Source organism: Protopterus annectens, chromosome 11.part0, assembly GCF_019279795.1.
Source record: "Protopterus annectens isolate FY-2018-M chromosome 11.part0, PAN1.0, whole genome shotgun sequence".
Taxonomy (NCBI): domain Eukaryota; kingdom Metazoa; phylum Chordata; order Ceratodontiformes; family Protopteridae; genus Protopterus; species Protopterus annectens.
In genome coordinates this window covers 144,477,371-144,491,324 of record NC_056745.1, presented here as the reverse complement: position 1 = coordinate 144,491,324, position 13,954 = coordinate 144,477,371, and the positions used below count along the sequence as shown (strand labels likewise).

Below are 13,954 nucleotides of genomic sequence, written 5' to 3'. Positions count from 1 at the left end.
CTTACCACGTGCTTCATGGAAAGGACCTTGATTACTTCTCGTGCCACATCTTCCCGCTCCTCCGACTGCTAGAGAAGGAATGCTGAGGTTTGGAAAAGCATAGGCTAACGGCAGACAAGGTCTTCCTGTCTTGCTCACATCTGGTTAATGTATTCTTGACCTTAGCACCAAACAGAGCTGATGGTTTCGATAGGGGCAATGAAAAAGGAAGACTTGAAGGAGTCCGAGAGGTCACAAATGTGCATCTAAGTGTGGCGTCTCATGACTACGCCTGCACCTGCAGCTCTAGCTGCTCCTTTGGCTGCGTGGGACAGCAACCTCATGGATGAATTGGATATTGACTCTAGGGTGGCAAGCTGGGAAGCAACCTTATCTTGTGCTCCATCCGATACTTGGCCCGCGAGGGTTCCGGAGAGTTCGGAGAGAAGATCTCTCTTGAGCCTCGTAAAATGTGCCAGAAAGTTCAGAGACCTAACTGCAAAGGTCGCTGATGCAACACTCACTTCCCTAACCTGTCCACTGCCTGGGACTCTCTGTTGGGTGGGTGAACAGCAGGACTCTCTTCCGCAAGGTTCTTTTACGTGGCTGCCTCCACCACCATAGTGTCCACTGGCAAACTTCTAGACCAATGGGGTATATCCTCTGGAGGGGAGAGTACCTTATCTGATCTCCTAGGGATGGCTTCAATGGTGTCTGGATTCTTCCACTCCTGCTGTACGATGAGCTTGACCAACTCATCGGCAGTGGGGGGGGGGGTCACCCAAGAAGTAGAGGGCAGAGAGCGAAAGGCCTGCAGGAATATGGATTCCTCTGAGGAAGGATTGGAGGGCTTCCAATCACCCCTCTGTTTCAAGATTTCCATGATGTCACCGAAGGAGACATCATCAGGGGGAGACCGTGGGGATCCTTCCCCATCATCTTAGTCCGTATCTTCCGTGAGAGAATCCTGTGGGGGAGTCCATATGCTTCCTCTTACATACCCGTTTCTGAGGGGATTCTTTGATGGGAGCATCAGAAGACTCAGAAAGGGAAATACCCTAGACAGGGGTTTCCTGGGCTTTCTGCTCTGAGTCCTGGGGGGGTGGCCTTTGACAGCTGCGGCTCAGAAGGAACTGGGGGAATAACTGACATAGGAGGACTGCTAGAAGCAAGCACCCTCTTCATCACCCGGAAAGCTTGCCAACCTGAAGAGTGGGAGCCCGGAAACGAAAATGACAAAATCGGAACCGGGGTCACAGCCTGCTCCACATGGTCCGCCCTCGGGGACGGAGCCGCAAGCAAACTCGGAGCAGTAGTCACCCTCTGATCCGAGGCCGGGACCAACAACACAGTCGGAACAGAGACTGGGACTGAAGGTTCCACCCGCCAAGCATGAGATTGAGGAAGGGTGGGTTCCAACGGAGCAGACACCCAAAAGGGCCTTGGGGCCTCAGACACTGTCGTTGTCAGCGCCGAGGAAAGGGGTCCTCTAGAAAAAGTCAGACAAATGAGCCTTGGAACAGAGGGATCCAAGGGAGGAGAGTATGTAGGGGTTGCTGGAGTAATAGACCCAAAGCCTGGAGTGGGATAGGATCTAGGCAAATTTGAAATTCTCCTGGTGGTCAGCAGCTGGTCAAAAAGGTGCACCAAATCTAATTCTGAAAGGCTCCTGGTGGATCTTACCAATGCCCCTGAGGGGGAATCAGGCCAGTTCAAAAAGGGGCTGCAGGCTTGTCCAACAAATGGGTCCACAGATGATGAATATTGGGTCTGTGGTGTATAACAGAACGGCACAGACGATTCCAACTTAGAAACCGGCAACGGTATGGCTGGAGCAGAGAACGGTCTCGGAGCAAAAGTCACAACAGGGGTGGATGTCAAAAACAGCTCCAAAGTGGTTGTCAGAACAGGCAATGGAGCGGAGGTGGGCGACGTCGGAAACAGACTGATCGGAACAGAGGCAGCAGATGGTGCCGTAGTTGTCGGTGCTGGGGTAAGTGCAGACGAGGCGACCTTGGTAAGCTTTGCTGGAGCCGAACTCGGAACAGATGTAGTCGGAACAGAGGAGGCAGTATGGTGCTCGGAGGAAGACTTTTGGGCCTTGTGCTTATGGCTTTTACCTCTGTCACCAGCTGAAGAGGGGTCTGAGCAAGGACGTTTCTTGCCCACAGGAGGAGGGGTTGAGACCTCCGTCGCAGAAATAGCATCCGAAAAAGGCGATGCAAGCAGGCCCTTCAAAACCAGTTTATTCTGACGTTCATTCAGCGTCTGCTGATTGAAACTAGCAGAAATATCACACGGGTTTGCCAATAAATGCGGAACCCCCAAACAGTACACACACTCTTCATGAAGGTCGTTATTTGAAAGTTTACCACTGCAAGAAGAGCAGTGTTTAAACCCCGTAGTTCCTTTCTTGTCAGACATAACAATACACACCCTCACACCAAATGAAAAGAGTGAGGAAAGTGGAGGAAATGAAGAAGTAAAGAGAAAATACCAACAATGGAATTATACCATGACCCCCCCCATTAATATTCCAAAACGTGCATGCTGATTGGCCAGCGTGCACGTTGTAAATCGACTTATACTAATGGAAAAAGGTCCGGTCGCCCGGACTTTTTCCATTAGTATAAGTCTCTTTGAAAACACTGTCTCGCTATGTTAAAAGAGTTTAACATAGCGACACAGGTTTAAAAAAAGCAACGGAGATCTCAGTTGCTTTTTTAAAGCTGTCTCGCTATGTTAAACTCCTTTAACATAGCGACACAGTGTGTAAAAAGCAATGGGGATCTTGCTTTCTCCGTTGCTTTTTTTTTTTAAACATCCATTTAACATAGCGAGACAGCTTTAAAATAAGCAACGGACATATCCGTTGCTTATTTCAAAGCTGTCTCGCTATATTAAACCCATTTAACATAGCAAAACAGTAAAAAAGCAACGGAGATCTTGCTTTCTCCATTGCTTTTGGCCACAGCTCTGATGTACTGCGTAGGCATGTGCAGTACCTCAGAACTGCCACTGATACCAGACAGCTGCGGAAGGGCAGCAAAGAGGCATTATACAATGCCATTATTTAAGAAAAGTAATTATTTCTTTTCTTAAATAATGTCATAGTATAATAGCAATAACCCACTTCTGGGTGTGGGTAATGCGGGATTTACCCATGGTTGTCTTTGTTTGGTCCCGAGGGCGAAGTGGTAAATCCCGCATTACCCACACCCAGGCGTGGGTTATTGCTATAATAAGATACCACAAAGATAGAAAGTTCAAAAAATACCAGCAATGGTACAAAAGGGATACCTGTGGGTAGAGCTGCGAATATAAAGATATCAAAGAACAAGCAATAAGTAAGAAAAAACTTTTACAAAAACTTGTAAATGTATAAGATAAATCACTTAGCTGGAGAGCTCGGTGAAACGCTGCTATATGGCTGCGCGGCAAACGATATCTGACGTAACTGAGTAAAGGGCACTGTGGGTAGCAGCTTAGCTCGAGAGTTTTTGGTGCACACAAACTTGGTATAAGGCCAACTCGGTTCCGAGGGCTTGGAACCAAACCCATCAGTGATGAATGGGAAGAAGATTAACAACTTCAGATTAATCATTTTGAAAACTCTCACTCAGTAGTAGTACTTGAATGATAACAGGTACATGTACAAAGGAAGGAAATGAAATACCACAGGCAGAAAAGTGGGGAAGCAGCCCAATAAGAAGTGGTGATACAGAGAGAAAAAAAAATGATCTAAGGTGTATAAGACATATTTAAAAAAAAAGTACAGTTTTTTACCTACCATAAATGTAGATGTTCAAAGATCCACATTGCTGCAGTCCTTACTTAAGGGTAGTCCGCTGTCCTCGGTCGGCCCGAATACCAAAGTATTAGGCTGACGTCGGTCATGGGCGCTCAGAACTGACATCAGAGCGTCAGGGTATAAAAGCGCATGACCGACGTCATATCCTCAGTCTTTTCTTGCCCCAGATGTCAGAAGGCCCTAAAAAGAAAGGCCACAGCCCAAAAACAGGATGCCTACCCAAAAACATGCCCAACAACAACTATCACCCAAACCATATTACCATGCCAAACCACAGAGGGGAAGGAGGGAGGGTAAATTGGACTGCAGCAATGTGGATCTTCGAACATTTACATTTATGGTAGGTACAAAACTGTACTATGTTCTTCATCTCACATTGCTGCAGTCCTTACTTATGGGTAGAATCCCAAAGCAGAGGTAAAGGGAGGATGGCAAAATCATAAAGCATTAGGGGCTGCTAAAATGCCCTGTAATATAGCAGAGGCAAATCCAGCCCTAGACTTAGAATAAAGAGGAAGGTGGTAATGCTTGGAAAAAGTATGCACTGAACTCCAAGTGGCTGCTTCCAAAATATCTTTTGTAGCTACCCCCCTTAGAAAGGCAGTAGAAGTGGCATTAGCTCTAGTGGAATGAGGTCTGATTCCAGCCGGAACCTCCTTACCATGATGGGAATAACAGAAAGAAATACAAAACCCAATCCATTTAGAAATAGTTTGTTTTGAAACAGGTTTCCCCTGAGAACCCAAAGCAAAAGAAACAAACAACTGCTGAGACTGCCTGAACCCCTTGGTTCTGCTCAAATAATAACGTAACTGTCTGTGAATATCCAAAGTATGCAAAATCTTCTCCCCTTTATTTTGGGGGTTTGCATAAAAAGTAGGCAAATGAATAGTTTGGTTCAAGGCCACACTAGAAACCACCTTAGGCATAAAGGAAGGATTAGTACGCAAAGATACCCTTATCCTTATGAAAAATCAGGAAAGGTTCCACTGCCATAAGGGCCTGTAATTCAGAAACCCTTCTTGCAGAGGTAATGGCTAACAAAAAAGCAGTCTTCCATGATAAATACTTTAACTCGGCAGTAGCTGCAGGCTCTCCAACACAAAATTGAGATCCCAAGCAGGAGTAGGAGCTCTACGTGGGGGTCTTATGTTCTTTGCCCCTCTAAGAAACTGCTTAAACAAAGGATGAGAAAATAAAGGAGGGTCACAGTCATAGTGAGCAGAAATGGCTGCAGCATGAACCTTTATCGAGGAGAAAGACAAACCTTTGTCCAATAACTCAGTAAGATATTGAAGAGAAACAATTAAATCAGGCTTGGAGACATCAAGGTCCTTTGCTCCAAATAAAAAATCTCCTCCATTTATCAGCGTAAACTTTCCTTGTACTAGGCCTTCTGGCCTCCAAAATAACATTCAAAACTTGTTGAGGAAGCTGAGACCGTCCAGGGTTTAAAAAAGAATATGCCAGGCTGTGAGATGCAGAGACTGAATCTTGACATTGAGGAAGTGATTGCCCTCCTGAGACAAAAGATGCGGAATCAAAGGTAGAGGCCATGGAGGCTCCCGTACTAAATTCCTCAGTAGTGGGTACCAGTGCTGTCTAGGCCAATCCGGCGCTATCAGAATCATGGATGGCTTGTCTATTCTGGCCTTCAGGAGTACCTTGGGAATGAGAGGCAGAGGTGGAAAGGCATAGACACGAAGATTGCTCCAACTGAACGATAGGGCATCCACCTTCCAAGCTGTGGGATGAAACATTTTTGTGCAAAACTTTGGCAACTGGTAATTTAGTGGAGAAGCGAACAGATCTATGTCTGGAGTCCCCCATAACACTGTCAACTTTTGAAACACATGAGGATCCAGTTTCCACTCGTGAGGATCCACAATTTGTCTGCTCAACACATCTGCTAAGGAGTTCTGTGCTCCTGGTAGAAACCTTGCCTGAAGATCGAGTTGTAAACTGAGAGCAGTCTCCCACAAAATCATCGCTTGCCTGCAAAGAAGGTACGAATGGGTTCCCCCTTGCTTGTTGATGTACCACATGACAGTAGTGTTGTCTGTTTGAATCAACACTTGTCCTGGGTGAAGTAAATCCCTGAAAGCCATCAATGCAAATTGAACTGCTAACATCTCCTTCAAGTTGATATGCAAATGTTGAAGTCTGACAGGCCACGTGTCTTGCACCCATTTTCCATTGAGGTGTGCTCCCCAGGCCTTGTCCGAGGCATCTGTCGTTAAAATCTGACTCGCCTCTGGTAGGGTCACAGAGAGTCCCTTGTTTAGGTGACATTCCTGAGCCCACCACAAAAATTCCTTCTGAATGCAAGGTATTATTGGAATGACAGTGTCTAGATCTTGGCAGTGTTGTGTCCATACATTTTTGAGATACCATTGAAGCTTCCTCATATGCAGTTTGGCATTGGGAAGCACCAGAATACAAGATGCCATGAACCCCAAGGCTTGAAGGACTGTCCTTGCAGTCAGCCTGGACTGTAGAGACATTTGATGGAAATAAAGAGAAAGGCTTCTTTGTTTGTCCGGGGTCAAAAAGGCCATCTGGGAAGCTGTATTCAGTCTCACACCCAGAAAGCACATATCCTGAGAGGGTACTAGACTGGACTTTATTTCGTTCACAGAATACCCTAGGCATCTTAACACTACCATCACATACTGTAGATGATGAAGAAGTTCGTCCTTGTGTTGTGCAATAATCAGGCAATCGTCCAAATAAGGATAAATTTGTATTCCTCTTAACCTGAAAAAGGCTATCACTGGAGCCAGAACCTTTGTGAACACTCTGGGCGCAGTAGATAAGCCAAAGGGCAATGCAGAGAACTGATAATGTAAATTTCCAGCCTGAAAACGCAGGTACCTCCTGCAACTGGGCCTGATAGGAACATGAAGATAAGCCTCTTTGAGATCCAGAGTTACCATCCAGTGATCTTTTCCCAACAGAGGTAAAAGCTGTTGTAACGTCAGCATTTTGAACTTTGGAATGTCCAGATAAGTGTTGAGGATAGATAAATCCAAAATTGGTCTCCACGTGTTCCCTTTCTTTGGTACTAGAAACAGGCGAGAATAAAATCCTAGTCCCACTTCTGGCAGAGGAACTGGCTGTATAGCTCCTATTTGAAGAAGCAAAGAAATCTGCTTGTGAGCCTCTATCCTTTGTCGAGGAGGAACGTCTGGCATGCCTTTGAAAGGAGGCAATGTATGGAAATAAAACTTGTAGCCTCGGTTTATAATGTCCAATACCCATTTGTCCTGGGTGACTAAAAGCCAGTTTTGCTTGAAGAGTGCTAACTTTCCTCCCAAAGGAGCTGCCAGGCAAGAAGAATCTGGCAGCTGAAAATGCAGGTCATTGGGCCTGTTTACGAAAGGACTGGCCCCTGCCCTCACCTGCAGATTGAGCAGGCGAACTCCAAGTTCTAGGCCTGAATGTACTGTGAGCTCTGCCCCTGCCACGTCTAGATCTACCCCTAGATTGAGAATCAGAAGAAGGGTAAGACCACCCCTTAGTAGGCCAATTTCTACTAAACTTTGGAGGTTGCACTTGCAAAAAATCTTTAACAGTCTGCATAGACTTAGCCTTGTCTTCCATTTTCTTCAAAACCGACTCCACAGGGGGACCAAACAAAACTTCAGACTGTAAAGGGGCATCCAGAATTCTAGTTTTAACATGCTCGGACAAATTCTGATCCTTAAGCCAGGAGTGCCTGCGAAGAACTGAACCAGTGGCAGCCACCCTAGAAGAGGCCTGCACAGCATCAAAACCACACTGCAAAGAATGCTTACCCACCTGTTCAGAGACATGCACCAAATCCTGCAATTCTTTACACTCTATGCCCTCTGCCAAAGCATTCACTTTAGATTTTAGCTGCGAAAGGAGGAAATTCTGATACTTCAACATATGAAACTGGCAATTTAAAGCCCTCATTGCTAAAGTAGAAGAGGTATACACCTTCTTACCCCATCTATCCAAAGCTCTAGCTTCCTTATCTAGAGGAACCGGATTCTTTACAACAGAGGCTCTAACACCCTTAGGCCCCTGACTAATAGTTTCTGGATCCGCCCTAGGACTCTTATACAGATATTTATGAGCCTCAGGCACCCTGTAATATCTGTCCGGTTTAACTGGCGCAGGAGGCAAAGAATCTGGATTAAGGGAAGCCTCCGAGAAAACATCTTGAACAACATCCAAAACAGGAGGTATAGCCAAGGGTCTATGCTGTGGCAAAAACAAGAATTCCCTAAGCCTCTTCCTTGAATCAGAGAAATCCTGTCCTTCCCACTTAAAATGCTCCCTCATGGAATGCAAAGTTTCTGAAAAAGAAAAATCCTCTGGAGGAGTAGCAGAAGGAGTGGAATCCTCTGCATCAGAATCCGAATAAGGAGGAAAATCTAGAATATCTTCAGCAGAAGACTCTGAGTCATCTGAGGCCTGATCCAAACTTTCCAACTCTGGCTCCACCCTGGGCCTCTTATCAGGAGGGGGCATAGAACCTCTAATTAAAGTAATCAAATCTTCTGCCATTTTAAGCATGTGCTTTTTAGGCACAGACCCTGAAGTACCTGGAGGGACACCAGAGGAAGGCAAAACAGACCTGCCCTTAGAAGAAGCCTTAGGAATAGAAGCAGAAGGCCTAACCACCTTAGGCATAGAAGGGAGAACAGTAACTTGAGAGGCCCCTTCAGCCTGACCTGACTCCTGGGAGGCCACATCCTGCAAAATCAAAGTTTCCCCCTGAGACTCAACAGAAACTTCAGCCGGATCCGCCTGCTCTACTGTAGCTTCTGCAGGACCAGCGTCCGAAACGGACGAATCAACCTGTCTAGGTTTCAAGGATTTGTCTTTGCGCTTCTTCGTGGAAGCGGGCGTCGGAGGATCCGACGGCATATTATAATTACACCGCTTGCCAAAGACTAACCTAGCACAATCTAACCTTCTTTTTATAGTGCGCTTATTAAACCTAGCACAAAACCGACACCAGACTACGTCGTGATCCGGTCCCAAACAAGGAATGCAAAGAGAGTGATAATCTCTATGCGGTATCTGTTTCCCACAAGAAATACAATTATTCACTTTTTCTGACATCCGGAATTAACTGAGGCAAGAAAAAACAAAAATATTCCCCAACGGGGTACTTAGCCCAACTTGGATTCGGTCTGAAACTCAGAATTCGAAAATTTCAGAACGCCGAACGGCACTCGCAACGCTGCTTCTGCATCAGACCATGCGGCAAAAAAGACTGAGGATATGACGTCGGTCATGCGCTTTTATACCCTGACGCTCTGATGTCAGTTCTGAGCGCCCATGACCGACGTCAGCCTAATACTTTGGTATTCGGGCCGACCGAGGACAGCGGACTACCCTTAAGTAAGGACTGCAGCAATGTGAGATGAAGAACATCTATATGAAATTGCAATAAAATTAATATTCTGAAGAAAAATAGTGACTTACCTGTCACAGTCTAGTGAAAAAAATCTTCTAAAGCTAAACTGCTGAACTAGTAGAGATCAGTGTATTGCTTGAAGTGACAACAGTTGGAAGAGGAAAGCACTACATCCAAGGAGGATGGCAGGACCTTGAACCTGCAGAAGGCTGTCAAAGTTTTTAATAGAAAGGTGACTGCAGTGACCAGTCCAACTTTTACAATGTACAGAGTGGATCAATGCAGATCTAGCCATTTCAAAACAAATGCCACTTTTGAAACAAAACAGTTACTACACAGCAAAAATCTAGCACAATGGGAGATGTGTGACACTCAAGAAAGGAAAGAAAAAGTGAACTCATCGATGTATAAAGTTGCCTCTGCCTTCTGTTTTCCCCTGCAATGAGCAATAATGAATTATAAAAGGAAAGAGATCAGAGAACCACCACAGAAAGCATAAAAAGAAAAAGGTAAAGGGTGTGGAAAGGGGGCGTCTATGATCAACACCGAGAATTTGAATTTGCATAACAATGTCCTATATCACGATACTATCAAGCAAAGCAAGGCTATGACAATCATGGTAGGAAATGCATTAAGTCAGAACCAAAAGTGGTTAATGGCTGTCTCATGCACATATCACTCACAATATATTAGTTTACGACCATTATGCCTGCCTTGGTCTTTGGCTCCCTTATCGAATTTAATCTTTCTTCTACAACAAAACAACAAATCCCAAAGAATGAGACAATCTGTAATGAACTGTGAATACTTACACAAGTGAAATCACTGATCTCTGCAACAAAAACAACATGCCATTCCAAGTTCCTGCAAGATGAGCAAAATATTCAATTTCCACTGCAAAAAAAGCCCTCATGATTTAAACACGATGGAGCACAGTTGACCTTCAGTTACTCTGAAATCATGTCATAAAGTTCCCTGAGTCAACCTGAGTCAACCGCCCATCCCTCAATGAACCACCCTGCTAAGAGTGGTAGGAGTGCAGGCAATGCATTACTCATACTTACCCCTTTCTTAGTTGCAACTGGCTTTTTCTTCATGATAGAATAAGAGACATCTGTAAAGAAATATTAAGACTGTTAATGGTTTTGACTACAACTGGACAACTGCATGCACCAAGTACAAAATCAGTAACTCTTAACACACCAGCTACAGCAGTATGCATTTAGAGGCTTTCCCTTCTCTGAAGCCTCCCAGCCATTGCTCTTTACACTGCTGTTTAACGGCTCATTACTGCTTAAATTGCTTATTGAAAAAGGAAGCTGAGGAGAAAGGGAAATTTTTGTTTTAATAAAAAGGAGTTTTTAAATATTTGAGTCACCTCCTGCTTCAATTTCACCTTTCATCCAACTTCTTGAGCACCTCAGTTGCAGAATGGTCAAAGAGAACTTCTCTGTCTAAGGGAAAATTTAAAATTTCAGTTTTATCATCTTCACTGAGAGAGAAGCCAAGCCAGTATACTCATTACTGACCCAGAAGCAACTACTCTGCAGGAAGAGTCAGCAGCACTCATGCACGCTTTAAAACATGCTTAGTAATACAAGACAACGATGTTAGTTTTACCTCAGAAGGAAGGTTAAGCAGCAGTAAAGTGTTTAGCAGAAAGAGCTTTAAATACAGAAATCGCTGCTGGATTTGCTATATGGTTGGATAACAAACAAGCAGGAGTCTGAGGTACCCTGTATAAAACTTTGTCAGACTTATTGGGAGCAGGAGATTGACTATTAGGAAAAATAGAAGCAGTGAGAAAAACACAGTCTCTAAACAAGTAAAACAGGAAGAACAGCTGCAGATTTAGGAATATCCAAATGTACCAAATCATAATACATTTTCTGTGCAAAAGGAATTTCATTTTGTGCAAACTGAAATTTTCTTTCATCTTGAAGTCATCTCAGAAAAAGACTAAGCTACAAGAGGGGAAGCTGATACAATTTCCTCAAAATCACAATGTTCAGTTTAAAAAAGAAATTCAAGTACAACCATCCTCCTGCACTGTCTTCTCTTCTGACATGAAATCAAAGTCACAAACGGGAGGACTCTTCTTGCCTGAACAGGTAGAAAGCAAAGAAAAAAGTGAATTCCTTAGCAAACCCCACCAAATCTTCTTAAAAATAGAAACTGGAGAAGGCAAAAATGTTCTCACTATATTCACTTTTCCTGAAAAATTCCATGGAAAATGACTTACCCAAAGAAAGCATGATTATCTCAAATTCAGGTTCCCTATCCCAGACGAGTGAAGAAACTTCATCAAACACTTTCCAAAACACCAACAAGAGGGACTTTCTCTTGCACACAAATGGTATCTCAGCCATAGAGGACATGGCTATTTCCTGGTCCTTGGTGGCTATAAGTGCAGCACCAAGGGAACGGGGCAAACAAGCAGTCTGAGGAAAGTACAGTTTTGTACCTACCATAAATGTAGATGTTCGAGTGCTAATACAGCTGCAGTAATCACAGATGGGTTTTCTGCCGTCAGGCGGGTCCTCGGTCGGCTGAATTCCAAAGTCTAGGTCCGGCGTCGGTTGTTGTCGCTTTCTTTCCTGACGTCAGTGCGACAGGGGTATATAAGACACAGCCGACACCATTTTCTTCAGTCTTTCTTGCCCCAGATGTCAGGTGCCACCAGAAGGAAGGCAATACATAAATTATATATATAATCATGCAATGCAATATAATCAAAAATCAGTAGTTGCAAGCAAATACACCATAGAAGGATAACCCAATCAGGTTGTATGAGGAGGTGTTAGCCACTAGGCCTTTACCAAGAGGGGAAGGAGGGAGGGAAACCTGTACTGCAGCTATATTAGCACTCGAACATCTACATTTATGGTAGGTACAAAACTGTACTATGTTCATCGTGCATACAGCTGCAGTAATCACAGATGGGTAGAATCCCAAAGCTACGCACAGGGTGGTAGGCACTAGGTGGAACTAGGAGGAGCCAGAATGCCCTGCAACACAGCAGTGGCAAAGCCTGCTCTAGTTTTGGAGTACAAAGGCAGGTGGCAGTGTTTTGTGAAGGTATGCACAGAACTCCAAGTGGCTGCCTCCAAAATATCTTTGGTAGGGACTCCTCTGAGGAAGGCTGTAGAGGTAGCTGTGGCCCTTGTGGAGTGGGATCTGATGCCTGTAGGAACAGATTTGCCATGAAAGGAGTAACAAAACCGTATGCAGTGGCCTATCCATTTTGAAATTGTCTGTTTGGAAATTGGCTTCCCTTGAGCTCCTACAGCATAGGACACAAAAAGTTGTTCTGATTTCCTGAAAGGCTTTGTTCTGTCCAAATAGTAACGTAGCTGTCTATGGATGTCTAAGGAATGTGGCAGCCTTTCCCCTTTGTTTTGAGGATTGGAGTAAAAGGTAGGTAAGTGTATGGCCTGATTTAAAGCTACCCTGGATACTACCTTAGGCATAAATGACGGGTTAGTTCGTAGGGAAACCCTGTCCTGATGGAAGATGAGAAAGGGCTGCACAGCTATGAGGGCTTGTACTTCCGAAACCCTATGAGCTGAGGTAATGGCCGGAAGGAAAGCTGTTTTCCAGGACAAATATTGCAAATCTGGTGAGGCAGCTGGTTCAAAGGGAGGCAATGTTAATTTTTCTAGAATGTAATTAAGATCCCAGGCTGGTATTGGTTGTTTCCTTGGAGGTCTTATATTCTTAGCCCCTCTGAGGAACTGTCTTAAAAGTGGGTGAGAGAATAAGGGTGGATCAATCAGTGTTGTATTCTGCAGAAATGGCTGAAGCATGAATTTTGATGGAGGAAAATGAAAGTCCACTGTTCAACAGCTCAGCTAGATACTGTAATATCCGAGGCAAATTCAGTTTTCTAGGATCCTGGCCTTTTTTCTCATTCCACGCGCAAAACCGTTTCCATTTTGCGGAGTAAGCCTTTCTAGTAGATGGCCTTCTGGCCTCCAAAATGACATCCTGCACCTCTTTGGAGAGTAGGGTCTCTGTTGTGGTGTTAAGAAATTTTCCATGCAGCCAGATTGAGTGTTTTCAGCTGACTGTGAAGAGTTTTGTAGCTGTGCTGAGTCAGTAGAAGAGGCATTACAGGTAAGGTCCAGGGAGGAGTATGTGTTAGGCTCCTCAGGAGTGGGTACCAGTGTTGTCTTGGCCAGTCTTGAGCAATCAGTATCATCTTCGGTCTGTCTGCTCTTGCTTTCAAGAGCACCTTGGGCAGAAAAGGCAAAGGTGGGAAAGCGTAAACTGTCCATGCTGCCCAACTGAAAGAAAGGGCGTCCACTCTCCAGGCCTTTGGATGAAAGGTCCTTGAACAGAACTTTTTCAATTGATGATTCCTGTGGGAGGCGAAGAGATCTATGTCTGGCCTTCCCCACGCTTGGATTATCTTTGTAAACACTTGAGGATGCAACTTCCATTCGTGTGGGTCTGTCATATTTCTGCTTAGATTGTCTGCCAGCGTGTTTTCCAATCCTGGCAAGTACTGTGCTTGAAGTTCGATTTGCCATTCCAGAGCCAAGTTCCAAAGTGACATGGCTAGCCTGCACAGGGGGTATGAATGTGTTCCTCCTTGTTTGTTTATGTACCACATTACTGTGGTGTTGTCTGTTCTTATCAATAATTGCCCTGGATGCAGGAGGTCCTTGAAAGCTGTAATTGCATTTATCACTGCTAGCATTTCTTTTTGATTGATGTGAAGGTGCTTTTCCTTTTGGGACCATTTGCCCCGAATGCACCTGTCTGTC

The 13,954-nt window shown here is 44.7% G+C and overlaps 1 protein-coding gene across 2 annotated transcripts in view; it reads right to left on the bottom strand.

Annotated features, from left to right (window-relative positions):
* Nucleotides 1-13,954, bottom strand: part of ARFGAP3 (ADP ribosylation factor GTPase activating protein 3) — an 873,462-nt gene that overhangs the window by 467,193 nt on the left and 392,315 nt on the right. For both annotated transcript variants that reach the window (XM_044087532.1, XM_044087534.1), the window contains exon 8: nucleotides 10,250-10,299. In XM_044087532.1, coding sequence (XP_043943467.1) covers nucleotides 10,250-10,299 — 50 coding nt within the window. The remainder of the gene's footprint in view (nucleotides 1-10,249; nucleotides 10,300-13,954) is intronic.